Source organism: Apteryx mantelli, chromosome 2, assembly GCF_036417845.1.
Source record: "Apteryx mantelli isolate bAptMan1 chromosome 2, bAptMan1.hap1, whole genome shotgun sequence".
Lineage (NCBI taxonomy): Eukaryota > Metazoa > Chordata > Aves > Apterygiformes > Apterygidae > Apteryx > Apteryx mantelli.
In genome coordinates this window covers 36,744,967-36,769,345 of record NC_089979.1, presented here as the reverse complement: position 1 = coordinate 36,769,345, position 24,379 = coordinate 36,744,967, and the positions used below count along the sequence as shown (strand labels likewise).

Sequence of the window (24,379 nt, the reverse complement as noted above, 5' to 3'; positions counted from 1 at the left end):
TTTACAGGGATGAAACTTGGTTATGTGCAGAATATGATTTTAGGAGAATAAGATAAAGAGAATATCACTTCATTTCTTTTGAGTATTTTAGTTTTGGGGTGTAAGACAAACTTCAGGATTGTATTTAGGATTATTTTATGTTGAAGTTAGCAGGCGTGAGATTTAATTACAGCCTTGCCTGTTTGATGTAGATGTGCCAGTGCCCCCATGATGGTGGAGCAAGAGCTGGGCTCACACTATCTGCTGACACACCTGGCTTTGTGGAAGGCAGTCCAGATGTGCCGACCAAAGGAGACCCGTGATGGACTCAGGCAGATCGGCCGTGCTCTTGGGTAGCCCGTTGCACAGTATACACGCAGGCTGTGGCAATCAGATCCCATAGTTACTTCCATCTTCATTTTTGCCAGTGGAAACTATAGTCTTTTGTAACTCTTTGCACTTTTGTTGTTATTACCTTTAATTTCTTTTTAACTTAGGCCTAGTGTCTGTTCATGGCTAGTCGCTGAAGATTGCACCAGTGTTCTTTCCATAACACGCTTCCTGATTATTTAGCACTACATTCTCTCTTTTTCAATGGTATCACTAAATATTTTAATCCGTGATAGACTAGTGGGATATACTGCATCTCACCTCAGTGCTGAGAAGTGACAGGAGCTACAGGGTGAAGGGGAAAATAAGAATGCTAAGGCTCAGGCCTAAGATATTTTGGGACTCCTTTTTTATGTGGGCATTCCTGGGCAAATACTTTTTAACTCTTGTGTATTGAAGGTATTATTTCTATTTATAAAAGGAAATATATGTCAGTCCAAGAATGTTAGAATCTTTATCTTTTTTTTTTATTTATTTTACGGATCCCATTTGTCAAATATCAGGATGGGGTTTTTTTCATCACTATCTTGCAGAAATACTCAGAGTGATTGTAAGAGACAATCAGGTAGAACACAAAGCAGTTCTAAAAGCCTCCTTTTGTATGCAAGTTAAAATAATAACTTTACCTACATCCTTATTTCTGCAGTGATTCTTCTTGCTTCTTCCTGACCTGTTGTGGTCCTTTTCACTGAAGTTTCATAAAGCCAGACTGATTTTAATATTGTTCCTAATAAGCCCTTGTTTCTTTTACATGTGCACTTCAGAAATGTAGAACTGTGTTACTTAATCTATAAAATGTGACAGGACATATAATAACCTGTAACAAACATATGCCTTGGTACATTGGTAAAAATGTGTATAAAACCTCACTACCCACAATGAACAAAGTATCAGGAATCACAGGTCCACATGAACACCCTGTAATTTCTAATTAAAATATAAAAGCAGGCTTATATTTTAAAACATAATAAGGTATGAGAATTTATTTTTAAATGAAATATAATCCTGCCACCAATCAAAAAAAAAGTGACTGGTGAAACCCAACTGTAAATACTAATGCTGGGTTTTGCATCCTTAAGTTGCTAATTATTTTTTGTATTGCAGTAGTTGCTGAAGGCCATATATACGATAAGGTGTATAGGGGTTTCCCAAACTTCTAAAGATTTCCTTTCCTTTTGCTGTAAGGTTGACAAGCTGAACAGACAGGAAGGCAGAAGGAGGGAGGGAAAGACCTTAGTTCTGCAGTGAGACCAGCAAAGCTGGGTCTGTACCTTCGCAGAACTCCTTCCACCTGAGTCGGACCGTATAGAAAAGTGGGCAACTCTAGGTGAAGCTCACTGCATTAATGAGTTTACGTGGTAATGACTGGCAAATGCATTCATCCTTGTGGTAGTATATCATTTCTTTTCTGTTGTTATTGGTTGTGTTTTTGCATAATTGCTGATAGAATAGATCGAATGGGTAAAGAAATGGGAGCAATAAAGGTTGTTTTTTTAAATAAGGAACAACCAGGTAGGGACAAAAAGAATATGCTGAGGGAGAGTTATATTGGCTACAGGAAGGAGATCAGGGTGGGTGTTGATGTCAGCATGAACAGAGGAAAAATACTGGTACGAAACTGCATCTCATTCGTTTACACTGAACATATTATTATTACACAATAAATTATACAGTTAATAAGACTAATAATAAAAACGAGAACATTGCTTTGAATTCTTTTTGTAAGTTAAATCATTTGGGCTTTAAAGAAAAGGTTTTCTTCACTAATAACTGGATGGTGTAGCTAAATCTAGTTCTAAATAGGTATAGTTACCTATTAAAGGTAACTGTAATGAGAATCAGGATTTGGCACTTAGTGACTAACTAAAAGAAAAAGCTTATTCTGTCTAGTATCTGCTGTTGAATAAGGTGCAGCATTTACAGAGTTTAGCTGGAGGAAAGATAACTTTCTGAATGTAAGGATTGGAGAAGTCACTGGACCTGGCACGTTAAGGTTATTTTGTTTTGTTGTTTCTTCCTTCTGCCTTGTTTAATATGTGCGACAAAGGCCAAGGTTAAGCCCTTGGTCAGACAGATGGTGTAGACCTTTCCAAAGAGCAGTTTGTCATAGTCAAACATTACTTTGGGGGATCATGGTGATGGGCGTTCACTTATGACTCAGAAAAAGTATTGCCCATGCTTTTGGCCAAGTCCCAAAGAAGTGGTTTTGGCTCCTCTCTGTGCCAAGCACTGGCAAGCTGGTTGCAGGGAGGGTGCGGAACCCCTCAAGGAATAGCTGCCCCCAGCGGGGAAGAGCAGCCTGCTCTCCCTGCAGTGCTTGGCCGGGGCGATAGGCCACAGCTGAGAAGCGATGGACTATGGTATCTGGTGTAAAGTGGTTCCTCCCCCTGGGGGGGTGACTTGGGTCTCCAGCAGAGATAGCAGGAAGGACAGAACAGCAAGGTGGTGATCTTTCAGGCTAAATATGACAGGGCATACCAGGAAGGGCCTTGCCCTGAATCCCTGCCCATGTTTGAAACTGCACACTCAGACTAGTGTACCTCAGGAATGCTCTGAATATTTAGATCTTTTAGCCAGATCTTGTGCTTATTTTTTCTCCACCATGTCTCAGAATGATCATTAATCTGTGGCTGTTGGGGTGGTCACTGTTTTTCCTTCCATAATGGTTGCTCCACTGTAGAGTGGAGGCTGTAGAGTGCCCGTTTCTGTTTTATTTGTCATTTTATGTGTAGTACTAGAAGACAATCACCAGTCTTTCCGTAGAATTCAGTTTAAGACAAGAGCATCAAATCCTAAAATTTCTAGCTTTAATTTGGATTTCCTATTCATGGTTGACAGCAATAATTGAATAAGTTCTACACTGGAATAGCAGAACAAAATTTATTTTCCTTATTGCCATTGTGCTTAAATTAAGTTGGAACACAGCAGAATGATGTCCTATGGAATCCACGTAACACATCCATAAAAAAGGGGCCTGCAACCAGATTTTTAAACCAATTATTCCAGGAGTTTGGGTTAGCGTATCTTTGTTGCTCTTTGACTCACTTTGCCTGTTCATTATCATCTATTAAGTACATTGTTAAAGCTCCAGGACCAGGCCCTTTCTAATCTAGCACTGTGCAAAGAGAATAAAAGATAGTCCCTGTTTCAAAAAATTGGCAATCCTATTTTCTAGAATAAATTTAAACTCATTCTTTATTCCATTAAGGATCTAATAGTACAAAGTAATGATTACAAGACATCTTAACTGACTAGATAGTCTGTATTTTAAAGGCCTAATTTTTCAGATCCAGAGCATTAGTAACTGTTATGAAACCTATGTCTCTGGCAGGAAAATTGGACTCTAAAAATACAAATGATTAATGTAGTATTTGGAATTTGACATTGAAGAAGCTTCAGAAATTCAAAAATAGTTAAATAAAGAAACAATAATATCATTAGAGGAATACTTTATTGATGAATTATACTTACTGAAAAAAATTCAATTGTCATAAAGCTTCTGGCTTTTATGTTTTGGAAGCTAATGCTTATTCTGGAATTTAAATAGAATTATGTTTCCAAATTACGTTTCCTGAATTGGAACTCCTTTTACTGTTTAAATAGTAAATATAAATGAATCAGAAAGTAGAACATAATGCAGCTATTGAGAAAGAAGAATAACTTCATATTTTTATGCCAAAATGAAATTGCTGTTCCTAAGACCTGAGCCAGCTTCTGAAATCCACAGAATTCCTGTTTTTTCCTACAGATTGAGCACAGCATACATAAAGGTATTGAAACTCAGTACAGAAACAACCTAAGAGCAGTGTATGTATGCCCAAACCTTTGCAGAAATTGGTAACCCAACATGTTAGACTGTAGCTTGAAAAGGTTTTGTGCAGGAACCACATATGTTTTTCAAACTGTCAAGAGACTAGGAAAATGTTATTTGAGAAAATAGGCTTTGAAAGGCAAAAAAGCAAGCGTTATCATGGACTAGATGATGTCAGGTGCCTTACTGAAATTAGGGGGTGGTTATGCTTAAAATATATCACATTCTGATTCTGTTACTACAGAGAATATTGCAATCTATGAGATTAAAACAGATACCAGCATACTTTTGCTCTTATTTTACCATATGAAGATATTTTCATTTGTGTGTCATATATTATAACTGTTCCCATTAATCTCTGAGCATACAAGGGCCATTTGCAAATAACACTGGTGTGTGTCTGTGTTTTGTTTGTACTAACCCATACATACGGAGGGGTCTAGGAATAAAAGGGACATTGGAAGTATTGCTGTGCATTGTCATAGCTTCTTCTGAAATTCCAAATTAGGTACAATACTTACATGCGATCAGAAGAATTTTCTTCATTTTTCACTGTAAATATTTTCTAAAACTCTTTTGATTAATAAACCTGTCAATAGAAAGCAGCTGTAGCAGTAATACTTTGGGATATATTTTCCTCAGCGTTGTAGCCATAACAAAGGGAAGTTTTCAGTGGCTTTTCCAATTCTTCTCTTAGTATCACAAACATTGTTTTCTCCTTAGTCAGTACTATACTTCTGTGCATCCCATTTTTATAACATATTTATGTACATCATCGCCCTTTGCACGCATTTTTGCTGCAAAGGGGAGAAAAACAGCCCCCAGGGAAGAGGGTTCAGTATGCTAAATGGTCGAATCTCTGGCTTTCAGACAGAATGCTGGTTCAAACTCGGTAAAAAGGCTACTTAGGTCATTTTCTGTCCTTAGATGAAAAAGGAAAGTCATTTTAAATCAGTACCAGATGTGCATGTACTAAATGAATCTTAAGTTTCTAATTGGAGACCTAGTAAAGCTGTAATAGATGTGGCAACTTACAAACAAAATGTTCTTGTTTACATTAATGTAACTTTAAAACTTCAGCCAAAGACCTTAATAAATGTGCTATTATTCTAAAAATGGAATTGAATGTCTGTTCAACATTCAACAAAATTAATCTCTAGTGTAACTTCAGTGATTTAACTGGAATTCTGAGAGGGATGAATTTGGCCTTCTATGAACAGCTTAGTGTCTATATGCATGTGCATATAGGTGTGTGTGTGTGTGTTTCTGTGTGTTTACTTAAATATTGTACAGGCCTTGCAGCAGGAAGAAAGGTGGATTCACCTAGGGGACCCAAAACCTAACGATCGGATGAAGCAGGCACAGCGACTGTTTGAGTGCTGTAACATATGCCTTCTTTCAGGCTGCATAATTCATATACAGCAATATTAGCTGCAACAGTTCAGCTCAATAGCAACACCTCATTATTTTATCCCTCAGTATTTATTCCTATGTTTGACGCCTCATGAAATTACTGTTAATGTGTTTATATAAGGGCAGATCTGACACAAGTGGGAAGAATTTAATTTCCCACTCATTCTTTCCTGCTGATGTGTCCTCTTCCCCTGGTAGAAGTGGCAAGTGTAAATAGTTAATTTGCTTCAATTATGAGCCTGTCCTGCTAAATTAGAAGCAGCAGGAGTATGAAGAGCCAGAATTATACTTACGAGGCAGCTGACAAATCCTCTGAGCTCACAAAATCAAATCATTTACTCCTCATTGGTGCTCAAAGACCACTAGATAAAAGCTGCAGTTTATTCTTCAACATCTGATGGAACTTGGATTGTATGTTACCAATACTTAAGTAAATTGAAGTCCCCATGTATTAGTGTCAACATTTGTGATGCTGTTAGCATTTTCATTATAACCCACAAGCTTTAAAGGGTTTCTATTTTGGTCACTAAAAATAACCTAGACTGATTTGGGCATGAAAAATATCTGAGCATGTTTGGTAAGTTCCTCTCGTGATCACAGTGATGTTTTAGCTGCAGCAACACATTCGCCAGTGCAGCAATGAGTCTGGTAGATCAGGAGGCGCTTGAAAAATAATGCTGGCCAACACTTTATGCCTAAAATGCTGGTGCTGAGATATAGCTCATTTCTGGCTTAATACCGAAGCTCCTTTTGTGTTGTGAAACACCACAGGTCACACTGAAATGGATCCAAGATCCGTGTTTCAGGAGGCCATGGCTCAGCCTGCTGTGTGGGGACATGTAACCTCACGTGGCACCACATTGCAGGGGAGCAGTGCCAGGCAATGGCTCATCCCTCTGGGGGCTCGTGGCCGCGGCGCTCCCCCATCGCTTGGCTTGACCAAAGAGCTCACCCCATGGCTGGAGGTGTTGGGTGCCCACCGCCATCAGGTTCCCCATGCCCAGACTCACCAGAATGGCCAACAGCTCAGAGCACTGAGGTTTGGGTGTTGCAGATCTTCAGGTGAAGGTAGCTGGTAGCATTTTGAAAACATGAATTTGCTGTTTATTCACTATTACTTATACTTACATACTCATGCAGATGTTTGTTTTTCCATCTCTTATACCTCCTATAAAAGTTACACTTCAAGTACCTTTATTTTTTTTATCACCATGCTAATAAAGCAATCTCCAAGGAATAACTTTAAAATACTTGTAAGAGGATGAGAATGTACTTTCAATCGAGTAGATAAACAACCATACAGGGCTTAAATTTAGCTTTATTTTTGTAAATGAAAATAGGAAGCAAAGGCACATCTGTGTGTGCGTACTGCCGAAGTGAGTTAGAAACAAAATGGATTCAGGAATAGGCACAGCAGAAAACAACCTTATACCTTCCCTCCCAGCTACCTACATCAGCAAAGTAGCTTTTACCGGTGTTGCATATTATATCTCTTTGGGAGGTCCACTGTTTTTCCGGACAAACTTCTGTACTGAAATTGTTTCCTCCCTTTGAAGTTCTAGATGAACATAGGAAGAGTTTAAAAAAACTGCTCCTCATGATGGTGTCTGCTCCTTCTCCCTTCCTCTGAGAGCAGCTGGGCTTAATGAACTGGAACACAAGTGGGTCAAGAATAGGCACGCATACACTCAGCCACAAACATATGTGTGTGTGCATAAATATATATATATGTGTGTGTGTGTGTATTTATATACATATATATACATATCAACATATTGTTATATGGCCCTGGTTTCTGCAGGGCCAGATCTTGAACCCCTTAACTGTCTAATTTTGCCACTGACTTTGGGAGAGAGCAATGTCAGGCCCCAAATTTGCAACAAATTTTTGCCCCAGAGTTTCTGGCAGCTGGAGTACCGGTCTCCCCCACACAGCTAGGGTAAACAGCACTTGCACAGTGCACTTGGGGGGTGAAACCTCCCCTTCTGCCGCAAAAAAAAAAGAAAAAGGAAAAAAGAAAAAAGTAGGTCACAACAGGAGCTTCTGCATATACTCTGTACAGGGTAATAAAGCCCTATCAGTAGTACATTCATGAGCATGCTGGCCTCCTGCCCAGCCCACCTGGCAGCTTTGTCTTTCTGCAGCCTCCCCCGAGCACTGAAGTGGTGGGGGACATCAGCGCCCCCCACCCTGGGGTGTATTTCCAACATCCATGAACAGACGCAACCGCTAGATAAATACAGCACTTGTCTATGGAGTTATGAGCGTTGACTTCAACTGCACTTCTCCTTCTTGTTATATTTGGAAAGAGCTGGGCCAAAGGACCCTGGATTCCAAGTATTGCTGCAGTACGAATCATAAATAATAACCTTAATTTTCTGCTCATTCTTCTTCCCCACCCTTTATCCATACATTAGGGCTTGATGGGAACAGGGCTCTAAATCATTTGTGTACACAACTGGACCTAGGCCCAATTATTATGCTCTATTTGGGCTTACATCCATTTTTTTTAAAAAAGAATGCAACCGAGTGCAAATAATCACCACATAAATCATGTGTTTCATGTTGTTTGTTTTGTACCCAGCTTTCATCCAACATGCTTCTGATGAAATCAACAATCCCACTCCTGCAAGTTGCAAGCATCAAGTTTATAAGGTCAGATTTAGTCCTGGCATAACTGGCTGCAATTTCCAGGGAACTCAGTAGAGTTTCACTGTTTGTGCTAGAGTTGAATTTGGCCGGTGATCTTTACCCTGCATGCCAGAAAGACTGAATTCTTTCCCCTAAGCCTCTAATATGTCATCAGTGTCATTTTCATGCTCTATAGTCTAAGAGACTGCTGAGCCATATAGCTAGCCCTGGGCCTCTTTCTGTTGCTGTATGTACCTAGATTAAAAATCAAATGGTAACATATTTCAGTATCCATTAAGCAATTCTGGGGATTTTTTTTCTGACTGCTGTGGGAATATCTTTCTCCATATTTTAGAAGAATGTGTGTAGTTCTAGATGCCTTTGCTGCAAAATCAAAAGATTAAAACTAGAGATATGTCTCCCACGTGGAAAAAAATACAAGCTTTCTCCTTGAGCCTAGGTAGGTAGGGCCAGGAATGACAATCTGAATATAAATTTAATTCTGAATTGCAGCCTACCGTATTTTATCAGATGCCATTCCTGTAAATTTGGCATGTGAAAATGACACCTCCATGGGTAATAGCACTGCAGAGTACAAAAAGTCAAAATTGGTCATGTCGCTTTTTTGGATATACTATTTTTTTAGGTTTATGGAACATTTCCATCAAAACAAATGTGGACACCTTTACATCATTTTAAAATGACAAATATACCTTGCTTGCAAGCGGCAGCTCTAAGGAGACATCCACAAGATAAACTGAAAACTTCCCCTTCTTTGTCATCCTTGTACTGGTCATTTAGGCAACACGAAGGAAATACTATGGTTCTTCATAACATGCTTTGTCAGCTAGGAGACACAAGCCTTTTCAGGCTACCATGAGGTACACCTTCTGACAGCCTCTTTTTCTCCTAAGAGTATCAGTCAATTTAGGTCACTATCTCCAAGTCTCTACTATCAAAGGGGACTGTATCAGTGGGGCCTTCTCCCATCAGTACCTGATATTCAAAACTAAGGACATGTTTGTGGTTAGATGATGCAGAACACCTGTATCCGTGCCCAGTTCGACTCTTGCAGTGATGAACGGGGGAGACCTTTTCCTGTAAAGAAACAAGGGTGCAAGGCTCATTGGTCCTGCAGCTGAGTATGTTGTGGTGTACTGATAAACCTCCACAAGCAAGCTGACAAGAAGTTTGTCAGGAAAAGAGGACCAACCAAATCAAAAATTTGTCTCAAGGCATTCCTGATATATTTTGTCATGATCAGTGATGAGTTTCATATTATCCAACACATGGAGAGCACAGGAGACACAAAGCCTGCTTCAAGGAATGTATGATCTAGAAAGACAAGTATGAAACAGCTGTTAAAATACATACAGCAGAATATGACCAGAAGTTGGCATCATAACACAGCAGAGCAGATATTCTGTTGTGGTTTTGATTTGGTAAATCGAGTATTTGTGCAGTACTTGTGGCTAACCATATAACCCACAACCCATCTATCTCCAAATGAAACTTTGGGGCAGTCAGCTTAAGGATGTGTATCACTATTAATAAAAGAGTTCGGTCCTGAGTGTAGGCTGCCACCAGAGTTGTGGTCCAAGCATATGGTCAGCAAAGGGAATCTGAACTACAGGGTGCCATCACAACGGCCTGGATGCTGGTACCAGGATGTTATGTTATCACTGGTTTTCCCCAATGGCCTCATTCAAATGTTATCTTCTGTGCTTACACACAAGGAAGAGTTTCATGCTTAGTTGTTACAGAAAATACCTTTTCTGTATTGTTGTACGCTTTACTAAACAGTGTAAGTGAACTTGAAGCTATCTTCCTAGGTGTATTTTGGAAAAGTAATTAAATAGTAAACCAAGAATCTATGTATTATGGTGTGTAAATTTGCATTCATGAAGCACAATAGGAAAATAATGCCAGCAGCTTCCATTTGTAGACAAATAAATGTAATTGTGGTGTTGTGGGGTCTTCTGTAACACGCTGAAGATAATAAGAATAAACCAAGCTGGCCTCTCCCCGCATATACAGAAATATTGTCTTTCTGGTAACATTCAATTTCCATAACTAGAATAATATAAAAAATAAAATACTATGTAAGGAAACAAATCTGCTGGTGATGGGCTTTTACTGCCTAAATGACAATCAGTCAACATTCAATTATCATGTTAATTGAATTAAAACAAGCTAGAAATGACTTAATTCCATAGTATGTGCTCCTGTCAAGTTACTTATTTAATAATTGTTGCTTGCTTGAGGGAGGAGGGGAAAAGGACCTATATGAGATTTCTGAGATGTTAAAAAAAAAAAGATATTGCCAATATACACCGTAGATAAGCAACAGCTTAGAAACCTGCTTTTTGATATGAGAAAAATGTTAAATGTATTATTGGAGAGTACGGGTTTTAGCACGGTCTTAAGCAAGGAACATAAAACAGCTTAAGTCATTGTCTGGGGCACACTTGAATGATGACACAAGCCTTTTACCTCCCCAAAACAGCTGCAAGGTTGCTACCCTGTTAAACTTATTACAACACACAAAATTATTTAAGCTCAAGGGCTAACAGCTCTCACAGCTGCAAAAAATAGGATGGGAGCGGCAGCTGACTTGCTCATACCTGTTGCAGGTGCTGCTACAAATGCTGAGGACGCTCCTTGCTTGCTCTGTTTTCTTAAGCCTCCAGCGCAAGTCCCGGCTAGCTCAAAGGCAGCAAACTGGTACCCACTGCCAGGGCCACATTCATTCACATTGAGAGAAAAGTACTGACAGCTGGACCTTGTCATTACTGGTGAGAAGGGACAGCTCCCCAGATATTCTGAACCTACCCTAATTATTAGCCAGTTCTAAGCAGTTTTTCCAAAACTAATGTGAGGATCATCAGCCCACTTGGATGTTGCCTAAAAGTGGGCTTCTTGCAAAGGACGATGGCATCAAGATATACACAGGGAGACCCCCAAACGTTGTCCTCAGATGCCACACGGATACCCTAAGAGGGAGGAAGCGGGGAGAGCCAAATGCCCTGTGGACAGGCCAGCCTGCCTGGATGCAATCCAAAACACCAAAGCAGCTGGGGTGACCAAAACCTCTCTCTATCCAGTAAGGAAATTTTGATCATAATGACTTCCAATTACCTGGTTAATGTAAATACCACCATGAAAAAGCAGTGTTGTTTTAACTATTATTGGCTCATGAGAAGACTAAAGAAAAGAGGGCAAAACAATGATGGATATGCTGAATGTGGTAGATACATAGGTGGGAAATAATTAAAAACAGGCTATATGGTGACATTAATGCGAAGTAGTGATGTTTTAGGTGGGGATTTACAGTGCTGTTGTTAGCTTTATATTATTGAGTTAACCTTGTGCAATATGACTATTTGAGGGAAAAGTCAGGTCCCAGAGGACTCTTTCAATACACTGTGACTGTAAAAGCACAGTAGGACTGTATATTTTTTATATTTGTATAATGCAAAGTAAAATCTGGAAGCAGTAGATACATGATCTTTTAAAGATCATTATTCTGTGTAAAATTCTTTGTTCCACTGTGTTTTTTAAACTGGCTATCAGAATGATGCAGAAGTATTGCAATATACAAAACAATATGTTAGTCTTTGTTCTGTAGGTCAAGCTAAATTCATTTTAGCAGCCAGGAACAGACTGTTGACTAATTTTCGATTCATTTTCTAAATAAACAGTACATTTCCCTAATAATCACAAATGATTACAACTTAAAAAGCAAATTGCTACTTTTTTTTTTTTTTTTTTTTTAAACAATAGGAGGTCAGCCAACACTATGTATTTATCCTAATCTGGAGAAATTACAAGGGTACACATATACAGTTGCACAGCTAAAACTAATCTTTTTTCCTCTCTATCTTTATATTTACAATTTTAGAAGCCTAAGACTTCCCTGCTTCCACTATGATCTTTCGCTTCCCTGGGAAGCAAAATCTTTAATCCTTTTAGGCAACCTCTGAGTTTTGCCAGCCCATATCTGAGGATTGTTCTGTTTCTGAAAGCAAAGCCTCGGTGAAACAAAAATGGTTCACAAGCACATTCTTTATAAAAATGATGTTGCACTAGATCCTTCCAGCCTAACCCTGCTGCTCTCACTTTGTAGTTTGGGATTGTATTGTCCTCTGTGTGTGCAGTCTGTCCTTCTAGATCCTCTCCATGATGAAACTGCTCTGGTTTTTTTGGAGATTAGGATGATCAAAAGAGATCAGTTTAAAGTTTCATAAAGTTTATCTTTCTGGAGAGGACATGTATGTATGTGTGTGTTTTTCACCTGTAGAGTTCATGAGAACATCCCAAAATTGTCATAAATTGCTTTGCCCATCTTTTGCCTTTTAATCAATAGCCCAAATGACTAGGCTGTGCTGAGTGGCAGGGAGAAAGGTAGATCGTTGTTTTTCACGTCATAGAGGTATTCCCCAGGTGCCTAGGGTGTGCATTTTGCCTGAAGAAATGGGCAGCAGAGACTCAAAGTTGCAGTTCCATTTTGCATAGTATTGAGAATCCCAAATGTCCATGAAAACATGAATCAATCTCTGCCCCGGGCATGTGACTGACTAAAAGAATTTAGCAGCAATAAAAAAGTAAAGCTTCTCTCCCTTTATTCATCTCCCTTACTTTTCAGCCTTCCACCTGGATATTTTTAAGCTTTTCTTTGCACCAAGCAAGGCTAGGGATCAATTTTGCTTATTTACATGAAGCCAAGATGCTTGTATGACTCCAAAATCTAACCTTTAAAAAAAGACATGAAGTAGTGAGAAACTCATGATAATATTTACAAAGAGAAATGCTGGGTTGTTCCAGAATCTGTCACTGACATCGCTGACAGCAAGTCATTAGCTCGGCTGCACAGGTCAGAAACAGGTTCTCCTCTTGGGAACTTTCAACCCTAAATATCTACTTGTGCTTTTCTAACACCATGTTACTACAGCGCTATGAGGTCCTGCCTAACCTTGCAGATAATCTTTGATCTTGAAATTTGGGCAAAATTGAAGTGACTCTTGAAGTTCTTTAATCTATTATGAGATTGTGCACATGCCGCGTTTAAAATAATTTGGTGAGTTGAGAGAAATGTACAGAAATAGATCCATGCTCCTGAGAAGTTAATTAGAACGATATGGGATCAAGACTGGAATAATGACTAACATTTATTATTCTTAGCAGCTCCATGAAGCTTCTTTGACTGCCCCCAACAGTTTATCCAGGGAAGAGAGAAAACCTCTTGGCTGATTTGTCTTTCTACAAACATTTTTGCCTTTCCCAGAGGGTTATAACTTGTCTCACAAGTGGAAGTCAGTGAAGAGACCCCTGTCTGCCTTCCCCCTATACCCTAAAGGTTCCATTTGCAAGTGCATCCCGCATTTCACTTTGAACAATTAAACCTGAGATGCTAGGAGGAATATTGTTTTTTCAGTACTGCTGGGTAGTTAAAGGGTGTTTCACAGTTGGAACAATATTTTCTTTAAAATATTTCATGTTTATTATTTCACTCTTTAAGCGATATGAGGAGGAAAGGCTGTTTACTTAGAAAGACTTTATGAAGATGCGTGAGAAACACCGGTGATATATAAAAACAAAACCAGATTAATTTACCAGTGTGACACTCTTTGTTTTTAGGTATACAAAAAGAAAACTGAAGCTGCCAAGAAGGAATATCTGAAGCAGTTAGCTGCCTACAGAGCAAGCCTTGTATCCAAGGTAACACATAATATATATATACATACACATATATATATAGTGACATATTGCAAACCATTTTCAGCGTTTATATGGTGCTGAGCACTATAGCATTTAGTGCAAATAGCCTTGTTTGTTCTCACCTTAAACTTAGGATATCCATTCTATGTGTAAATGCTCAATAAAAACAGCCATCTCTCAGTGAAAAGATATCCTCTCCCATCTGTTCTTAGTGACAGCACTTCTCCAGGCTGGGAGTATCATCGCATTTGAACAAAGGGAGGATATACCTGTAAAAGACCACAGTGTAACAAAGGGATGCCATGCCTGGCCAGAACCAGTCTACCTGTAAGAGGAAAACCATATCACATGCCCAATGCCTAGGTTTCTTTTTAAATACTGACTTTTACCTTGCAGTCACGGTGCAGAAAAAGTCAAGCTCAGCTCACATAGCGAATTGCCATATGAGAACATGGATTTTCATTTTACATTGAGCGAGCAATTTGTATGAACACAACATAGGTCATGTCATGGCTTTTATACTGGAACATTAGTGTATCCCTGGTATACAACCAGTAGCGACTTTAGGTATTGATTTATACAAACATTCTTAGTGCCCATGACTTTGTAATGGGCTGTTTAAAGCCTGCAGAAGACTGTGAAATTACTGTGTGTGTGAATGTGAAATAACAATGGAGCAACTTCAGAATCATACTAGTTAGGATCACTTCTGTTCTGCATCTCTCACAGAAATCTATGTGTTTATAAGGTCAAATTTAGATATGTTTTGCTTTTACATAAGTAAAACTAATATTAGAAGTAAAGATGGCAGTACTTGAAGAATACGCATATATGACAACAGTAGAACTTTTTGTTACTTTTAAGTGTATTGGGGGGTTAATTTAGTTTTGCACTCTACTAGTCCATGTATTATATGAATTTTTACACATTTTCAGTGGAAAGATTATATGATTACTCATGCAAGGATCTTTCATGCATCTTTCTACATTTATCTTAGTATTTAGTCAGTGTTTGTGCTGAATCTCAAAATCTGAAATATGGGTGTTATCTCGTTCATTTTTTGTGTGGTGTATTATGCGTTTTAAATTTGTAACTACCATCATAAACACCAGTGCATTAGTTAAGGGAAGTACAGGAAACCTATAATTCCTGTCTTAGGGCTGTATAATTCTAGAAATAATCATTGTCTTTAAAAAGGAATTTTCCAAATGGTGATGCTTTATCAAGGTTCCATTCTGCATAGATACCAATTTGTTTGAAATAGCCAACTTTTTAGCAAAAGATAAGTCAAACATGCTCAAAATATTCCAATAGATTTTGAAGATACATATGAAGCCAACTCTTCACTTGTGAAAACAGCTCAGATATCATTATTCAGCACATCCTGGACTGTTTATATAAAACTCTAAAGCACTTCATTTTGAAAAGATAAATATAACAAAACCGAGATTTTTACTTCAGTTTTATTTTCTGGGAAAAGAGAAAAAAGTATCTTTGTGGTATCTTCTGGGGTTTGTTTTTAGAAAATTATTTTTAAAGATTGTTGACCAGTTCCATGCATGAAGCCATTTGTGCATATGTTTAAATCTGCTTTTAGTCAGAAAAGCACTGAAGCATTTTCTTAACTTTTAAGCATTTATTCAAATTCTCTCCATAATGTAATGTTTTCCTATAGTGTGGAAAGTATCAAAATATAAACTTAATGAAGCCAAGTCCTAATTGCTTACTCACATGAATAGGCTCAGTGAATCCAACAGAGCTGCCATGTGACTAAAGCAAGCTCAATTTGGTATAAGGATGTAAAATGCCCAGATGTAATATTAGATCAGTATATTCTATATTATCATTATTAAATATTTATATAGCACCAGAAGATTTGTGGTTCTTTAGATAAGCATGTAAGCACAAAGTAATATATGTAATATATTATTAAGATTCATTGTGTGGAGTCCATCTGTTCTGTTATTTCCATCTATTATATTATCCTACACAAAAGCTACCTTTAGAGGATATTATTAGGATTACAGGGCCACATTCACAAAAGTTAAGACATGCCAGAAGTAACATACCTTTTCTAAAAATGCTTTAATACAATTATTAGCAATTCGATCACATAGTATGTTTTACACTTTAAGCCTCATTCAGTGTGAGTCTCATTTCATATGCTTATAATCAGGTGTTCGCTGTGGAAGACCCTGTGTTATATTTAGTGCATATTGCAGAGGCCTGCTTCCTTATGGGCTTTTCTACTCTGCTCACCCCAACAGCATTGTAGTGTAAAAAGATTGTTAATTCACCTTCTCAGTGGTACTCTGGAGCAGGAAGTTTGTACTGTCCATATTTTCAAGCATGACTAAAACATTGTGAAAGTAAGTTTTTGGTCATTTTGGATGTCCTGCTCTGAGACATCTAGAACTTTTTTTTTCAGAGTATTTGAGCAATATTGCACTTTCCATGTCCATAGCAGAGCTCCAATGACATCAGTGCCAGCTGGCTGGCAGCTAGGAGCTGCTCAGTGGTACTTCACATTGAACATCAGGACATCCACTTGCCATCCAAACTGTAGGAAGTGCATGTAGGTGTAAGTGAATGTGTGTGTGTGTGTTTGCATTTATTCACAAGTCTTCACTTTTCCAAAACACAAAGGAATGGACATATGCCACTTTATACCTGTGTGGATCAGACCTGGAGTTAAATTCACTGTGCCCATCATCACCATTTGAGCTGCTGGAATACCTGATCAGGATATGAAATTGTCTTTCCCCGGCACAGACATGGGGCGTGCTACTTTTGCCAGGAGATGTCTTAGCATCTTCCTGACAGCCAAATAATGAAATTCAAGACCGATGGTTTTCATCCCATGGTTGGGGGGGTGTCATGTAGGGACTGCAGACTTCTCCATGATGCTCAGCACTTTGTTCCTTTTGCCCTGCTTCTTTCTCTCCTCTTCCCTTGCACCTGAACATTGACTTTGGCCAGAACTTTTCCTGGTTCTTTCTCTTGTCCTTGATGCTCACTTGCGCATCAAGTGCTCACATGCACCTGGCATTGTGGCAGCCTAGTGAAGGAACCTGTGAACCGGAGACTGGCCTCCTACTCTTAGTCAAATAGAGCCTTGAGTTTTAAATACGCATCGTAAGCAACTTTAATAACCGAAGGTTCCTGAAGAGAATAAATGTGTTTTTGATCATGTAATAATTTGGTCAAATACAAATTGGGGATGAGGTGGTTGCGAGTATTTCACTGGCTTTCCAGCTGGTTTATAAATTTGAATGTCATTTCATGGGAAGACACGATGGTCATCTTTGACACAATCTGCCATTGTCCCTTCCAGATTTGAAGTCCCTGTTCCATTGTATCTTAAGGAGGGCAACAATTTTTTTTGGCAGAGCGCTATACTGTGCTTTTCTCTAGGTTCATTCTTGACAAAACTAAACAGTTCTTGTTGGAATTTATCACACACACACACACAAGTCACCCAGACCCTTAGTATGTATAATTTCAGGCTGTGATATTTGACAAAATTATAACTGAAAAGAATGGAAGTGGCACCAGAAACTTCGGTAAAAGTCTTGTCAGCCTATCTGTAGTACCTTTGGAAATGCTTTAGTGATGTCTTTATAAAATAGGACTACCACCCAGTAAATAAGGTAAATGTATGATTGCATAAATATGTTGTTATGCATTAATCCTTGTTAAATCTATCAGTATATTTACTATGTTTTTCTCTTCTTTTTTACAATGATTGAAATTAATGGGGCTGTATTTGAGCTTGTTCATGTGTGTAGAAATTGATATGTAAAGTAAAAATCACATTACAAAGCATTATATCTTCTGCTATGCAGATTGCCATATTGCTTATAATACTGACTAAGCCTTTGCATTGTAAACAAGTGTCTTTATATTTGCCCTTAGTTGCAACTTTTAGTACCATTCAGGTCCAGAAATGCAGTCTACAGTATCTGGTAATTTGTACAGCATTCATAAAATGCTGTGAATTGCAATTTTACTTTTTCATAAAACAAGCACTTTTTCTAGCTTAACCTGCCTTTTTTCTGGCTGACAGTAGAGTTTTTGCTGTATCTTTCAAATATATATATTTAATATAGATATATATGGGCAAATGTTAAATATATATGCACAATGTACATATATGTATGTATATATAAAAGCATGTGCATATTGTATATTTAATATGTATAATACATATATGCATATACGTGATAAATATATGTATGTTAAATATAGCAGTATAAATTCAACTGTTTAAAGAGTACAAAGAAGATTCCTCCTCCTTGTTTTGTTCTCTCTGGCTAAATGAATCTTTAATTCTCTTCTGTATAGTGGCACAACTTGAAATTTCATACATATTTCAGACATATTTTAGCAGCTATGGCTGGAACTAAAACCTCTCAGCAAGAATATTATTCAAATTCAAAATACTCAAGCATATTTCAAAACTCTGGTGCTGTGTCTAAGTCAAAGTGGCATCCTCACTTGACATTGCAACAAACATACTGGATGTTTTTAAGTGTTGAGAACAGTGTAAATCTTTTGAACATGTAATATTGCTTCTTGAAGTATATGGCAGACTTAACTTTCCTAGCCTCCACTTGCACTTACTTTTCATAAAGAACTAAAGGTCAGATCCAGTAAGCCTGGCATTGCCTTAATGCCATAAGCACAGCAATTTGTAACCAGAGAGTTTCCAGGCATCCAAAATATCTGTGTCGCATGTGTAGCATTGCCTATATTTTAATATAATTGAACAGCCTAAGGAATTCCATTGAGGCCTTTTGAGACTGCAGTGAATACACACTGATAAGTTTGGCTTCTTCTAAAAACCAAAATGGAGAACATATAAAGAAAAAAAAAACAGTAATCATGATGGTGTTAGTTTCCCATTTTATATGTATATGTGGTGAGAGCGCTAGCCTACGATATGAAAAGCAAAAAAAAAGTCAGCTGTCGCAGGAGCAGAAACCAGGTCATGCATCTCCCAACTCCTAAGTAAATGCGGATGTACAGGCACCTCCCTCCATGAGTTGTTTTCTGCAATGAATCCTGAATTCGCTGCTTAGTGGCTCAGCTTCGAATGGCTCAGTGGCTCAGCGTCTCACTCCTCCCAGAAATAACCAGCTGCTTGGGTTTAGGACATCTGGAGATACAGTTCTACGTATCTGCAGGCAGAATAGAGCACTGAACTGTCTTATCTCCTAGTAAGTGCTTTAATTGTTTGGGCCATTGTGTATAAGGAGAACAGCAGTCCTTCTACTCGTGCAAAGGCACCTGGGTTCAATTTTGGAGGCAACTGGCTCCTATATTATATCTCGTCCTAGTCCATGCAGATGTTTCGGAGGTCTGGAAAACAGTTTAGGCTGTTCTCAGTGGAAGCATTATAGAAAGAATAAATAAAAAATATGGCTCTGTCTGAGGCATAAAAACAATTTTTTTGTAGGTATTAAAGTGCTACAAGATTATTGGCAATGTTTCCCTTAAAACAACATTAACAAAAACTCAGTGATCGCATGTACCTATGGGTGATACAGATTTTACTTTTTTCCCTTAGACATTAGAATCCCTGTCTGGGAAAATTATAAAGTAAGGCTTTTACAGCAGATACTTCATGTTTCTGTGATACATCAGTCTTTGTTTCTGGAGTTATTATGGTATAATCAGAAATTTTCAAGGAATCATAAATAAAATTATGTATGTGCAAGTGTATAGGGTATCACAGAATCTGGTAAGTGAACATATAAATTCATAGAACAATTGTCAAATCTGATAATAATTGTAAAGCAAGCCATCCAGCATACTTTAGCTTGGTTGCTTTGAAGCCAAGTTTCTACCCTAGTTGAAAAAGAAGAGCAAACTATATTTAAGTTAATGCCATGAATTGGATTTGAGATTAAACCATGTGAAGCTTCAGCAATGCAAAAAACCGGAGAGGTTCTCACATTGTTTCAGCCAAAAATGGACAAAATGTCTTGAGTTTGAGAGAAGCCATCTTTTGATTTGGGGAGGAATTGTGTTTGTTTTTAAAGTGAGTTAATAAAAGAAGGTAGGATTTCATTATTAGCGTAGTGCTTCTATTTTGGGAATTAAAACACTTGTACCAAATTAAAGTTGCATATCCTTTATCACATGTATTCAGATTACATTCATAAAACATCCATTTCTACCTACATACCCTGAATGAATCCATGACAATCCCCTGTAGATGATGACAAAATGAATATTCAGATTTGAAGATGTTCTTCTGAGCCTCCTTGGCTAATTATAAATGACAACCAATGGCTTGCTCCTTTGTTCTGAAGTATCAAGGATGTGTCAAAAGCTTCTGAACTCTCTAGAGTCCACAATATTGTTCTTTCAATAGGTGACTGGAATTAGCAAAATATGAAACGTCATTTGCTAAGAGCCTCCTGTGACTTAGGTAGGAAAGTGGCTGCATTATAAATGTGCATAACTATGTGCTGGAATAAATTCTCTACCAGAGTGAATAGAATTAAGTCAAAGGAATCTAAAGAAGTTAAAGACCTAAGCAGGAAAGAGAAAACACTGCCGGAGATAAGTCATTCTCTCATAAACAGCTTCAAAGGGATATTAATAAAAATGGCTGAGTCCATGCAGGCTTGAAGAACGGATTCTTTTCAAGGACAGGCTTGGGGTTGGAGGTGACCTAAAATCTCAAAGACATTAAAAAGGGACAGGATTATGGGAACACAGAAAAGCTGAGAGAAGGAATAAACAATTCAAGATGTTCCTTCCACCAAAGAGACAGTGAAGACAGCAGATGCAAAGTTAAGCTTAGGTAAGCTTTGTAGCTGTGTACCTCTTTAACATCACAGTACTGGAGATAGCTCATTTAAAGCTGAGTCAGACCTGCCAAAGTTTGATCATAGCATCTCAAAGGGAAGGCCTACAGAGTCTGGACCTAGCTGGTGCCAGCTGACATGATTGCTGTTATTATCTGAATGGTAACTTCATTCTGGTCGTAGAGTCAGAAAATTGTTGAATTCCTCCGTGTGGCTCAAGAACTGACACCAGTCATCAGATGTGTACGTGGCACTGTCATGAGAAGGGACGGTGTAGCAACCAGTAGGTTGACACAGATTCATTTAAAATTTGAATTAGGTTAAACTCTTTTCAAGGCTTTGAAATACTCACATAGTACATGTTCACTGTGTAGGCAGAGGGGATATCAAACTCAGTGGACCTGTTTCTCATTTACAATAAAACCGTGTTACATCATTTTGGCTATGCAAAAAAATCTTCTGAGGTTGGAGTAGGATATACCTCAGGTAAAGCTGTTTGCATTGGTGGAAAGTTTATTGGTGGAAAGTATATAGGCTGTAAGGCTCTTTGGCCTTGTGGAGGTCTGTCAGCACGTATTTAAAAGCCACCATAGGCCGCAGTACTGAAAACATTTACTAAATGTGCACCAGTTCCACATATCTGGTCTGTAAACTACTGAAATTATATTGCTTCAGCTGAAAAGTTTTGAGCCTTTAGTTATTTTCATGATACCAATAGACTGAGAAAAAATTAAGTGTTCTCTCTAAGTAGAACAACTATGGTTTCTTTGAAACAACATTAACTTTTTGATTTTATATTGCAAACAGCAATATTAAATAAGCACTGCTTATTGGAATGAAATTATTGCAAAAGCATTTATTTAATTCCCATATATATTATAGTACCATAAATTACAGTAGGATAAGAATGCTGAAAATAAAGCACGCATGTGTGTGTGAACTGAAGACATTCATATATATATATGTATATATATATAAAAGTTCCTGCTTGGTGGCTTGCTTTCTAACAGTAACTGCATTAACATATTAAAAGGGCAAAATAAAGTAAATATAGGTGCTTTTAGCTTCTAGCTATAGTCATTTAGGGGTAAAGTAGTACTCATCAACTGGGAATGATTCTCAGCCTCTGTTGGCCAGGTCCTACCTGATTTTCGTGATAAATAAAATGGACATCCAGTCATTAACACTGAGGTAACAATGATGGGCTCTAATCCAAATTCCATTAAAGCTAATAGAGTTTCCATTAAATTCAGTTGTCTAAGGATCAGACCCTTGGAATACTGCCTTATTAAAATGTATCCTTGCTTTATTTTCAGTCAGTTGGCTGCTATTTCTTTTTCTACAGAAGTGAGGTTAGAAGAGCCAACAGTAGCCAGAAGGCAGCCACAAGTCAGAAAGAGAATCAAAACTCATTTGTAGGCTTCAGCAGCTGTTTGGTTACCCAGATCTACAGGTGAAGGTCTAAAAAGCAGCTGCAGACTCTTCAAAGTGGAAGGAAAATAATATCCCAAAGGAAACTATCTAATTGCCAGGATGGTATCACTGGCTATTGCTCTTATCTCTGGCATGGCTGGATTGAGCAGGCTATCTGTACTGCAGATCATTTTTCAATGGCAGGAGTAGGTGGCGAGTGCTGGGGTGAAGCAAATCCCAGTATCACCTGCCTTGAAGGAATTGCCTGAATTCCCTGTTCCTGACTTCCGTCCGCAGTGAGTATGTGGATCATTACTGCCAGGGCAAGTCTCCTTAGGGAAGCACAGCACAATTGGGCGGGCAGTGCTTAACCCCTTAATTCTTTAAGTTGGCCGATGAGCACAAGGAGTTTTGGCACGCAGTAGGCGAGTAGAAGATGGATGGGAGAGTTCGCCTTGCCCTAGAATTCGAAGGAAAAGCCGAAATTCAGTGAAAACTTAAGTGAAAAACCTGATTCAGTGCTTCCCAAGGTTTTTTGTATAATGATCAACACTCAACACCTTCTCTGAAGAGAAGACTTTATTACCTGTATCTCTAGACTGTGTTCACCTGTATCACCACACATTTTATTGAAAATATGGTATAAGTAGAATGATTTTGTGGACAAACTGAGGATCACTCACCAAGGCCTTCCATAAACTGCACTTACCAGCTTTGATATTACCTTATTTATAGCATAGCATGCTATATATAGTATAGTATAGTATATGCATTGGTGCCTAGGTACAGAGCAAAAATGAGCTGTTTTCTTATTTTCCTGCTATTAGACAGGATGGTCTATATTACTTATGATTATGTTAAATATATTTTAATTAATATATTCATCATAAGAATATTAGTGTTTGTTCTATTTTAATTTTCTTCTTTTTCCTCCTTTTGTTCTACTTTTGGTTTCTTTTTATTGGACTTTCAAAATGCACTTCCCTCTTTTTCTTCAGATTTCTATCAAACAATAGCTTCTTGTGAAAAAAAGTAGGTTTGGGGTTGTGCCTACCAGACAGTCATACATTTTTCTGTAGTGTTCCATTGCTTGGCCCTGATACCAGACCTACTTTGCCTTCACCTTCTGATTTTTTTTTTTTTTTAATGCAGACAACAGTATTAGATGATGTTAGATGGAGAGGCAGGTCCATAAGAAACCCTACTCCTAACTTTAATAGGATGAGATTAGCCTTAAGATCTGTTGAAGCTTGAATAAGAATAGCCTTAAGATTTGGAGTAAGGCTTTGAGCTAAATTCAGGAACAAGCAGAAGCCACTCAAAGAGCATAAAGGACTATTGAGAAAAGCTAGTTTGCAGTCTGTAGTATATTGGCAAAGGTATACGTACAATACCTCTTCTTACCATTAACTAAATATAATATTCTGTCACCCTCTAGTGGTGGGTCTACAAAATCATAATTCTAATAGCAGTTGTGATAAATTTTCTCATTGCATATGTAGAAGATAAGGGTTTAATGTTTGATGGCTTTTGCGTAGTGATTAGTAATTTTGGTCTCCACTGTATATAGCTACAAATAAATGTATTCTGAAACTTTGTGCCAGAATTTAGAGGTGTACATTCTCTGTCTTGTCTATGGGTGGTTTAATTAATTAAAGAGTGCTTTTTTAAATGATTTCCATACTCTTTCCCTCAGATAGGACAAGAGAAAATTACTGAATTTCAACCTGAAAAGTTATGGTCTATATCTGTGCATTTGGAGCCCTCATTAAATAATCAAATCCCTTCTTTCTTAATTCCCAGCTTTACTTATAATAAAAGTGCTGTCCTTATCTAAGACTAAGTCTGATGCAGTATTGGACAGGTGCAATGCCCATTCAAATCTGTGAAAGCAGTAAATGTGCCTGAAATAACAGTGTGGCCCATGTGCCATATGCACCTCTTGGTATATTTGACAGTAAAGCAATATAACAAAGCGAAAATATGTGACATCGCCTATTCCATTAGCTTCAACAATACTTACAAAAGCAAAGGTTTCTGACCCAGCCTTAGAAAAAGCTGAAAGTGCAGTATGTTGGAGAATAGCATTTAATAGGTTCATTTATCAAGATTCCCAGTAACTGATAATATTGATGTGTTTTACACTGATATTGGACAATTTGGCTTCAGATCACATATGATTTAAAGCATCCTAAGTAACAGCAAA

At 38.0% G+C, this 24,379-nt stretch overlaps 1 protein-coding gene across 2 annotated transcripts in view; it reads left to right on the top strand.

Moving 5' to 3' along the window:
• TOX (thymocyte selection associated high mobility group box) overlaps positions 1-24,379 on the top strand; it is a 222,732-nt gene that overhangs the window by 181,348 nt on the left and 17,005 nt on the right. For both annotated transcript variants that reach the window (XM_067292333.1, XM_013954754.2), the window contains one exon: positions 13,862-13,942. In XM_067292333.1, the coding sequence (XP_067148434.1) occupies positions 13,862-13,942 (81 nt within the window). The remainder of the gene's footprint in view (positions 1-13,861; positions 13,943-24,379) is intronic.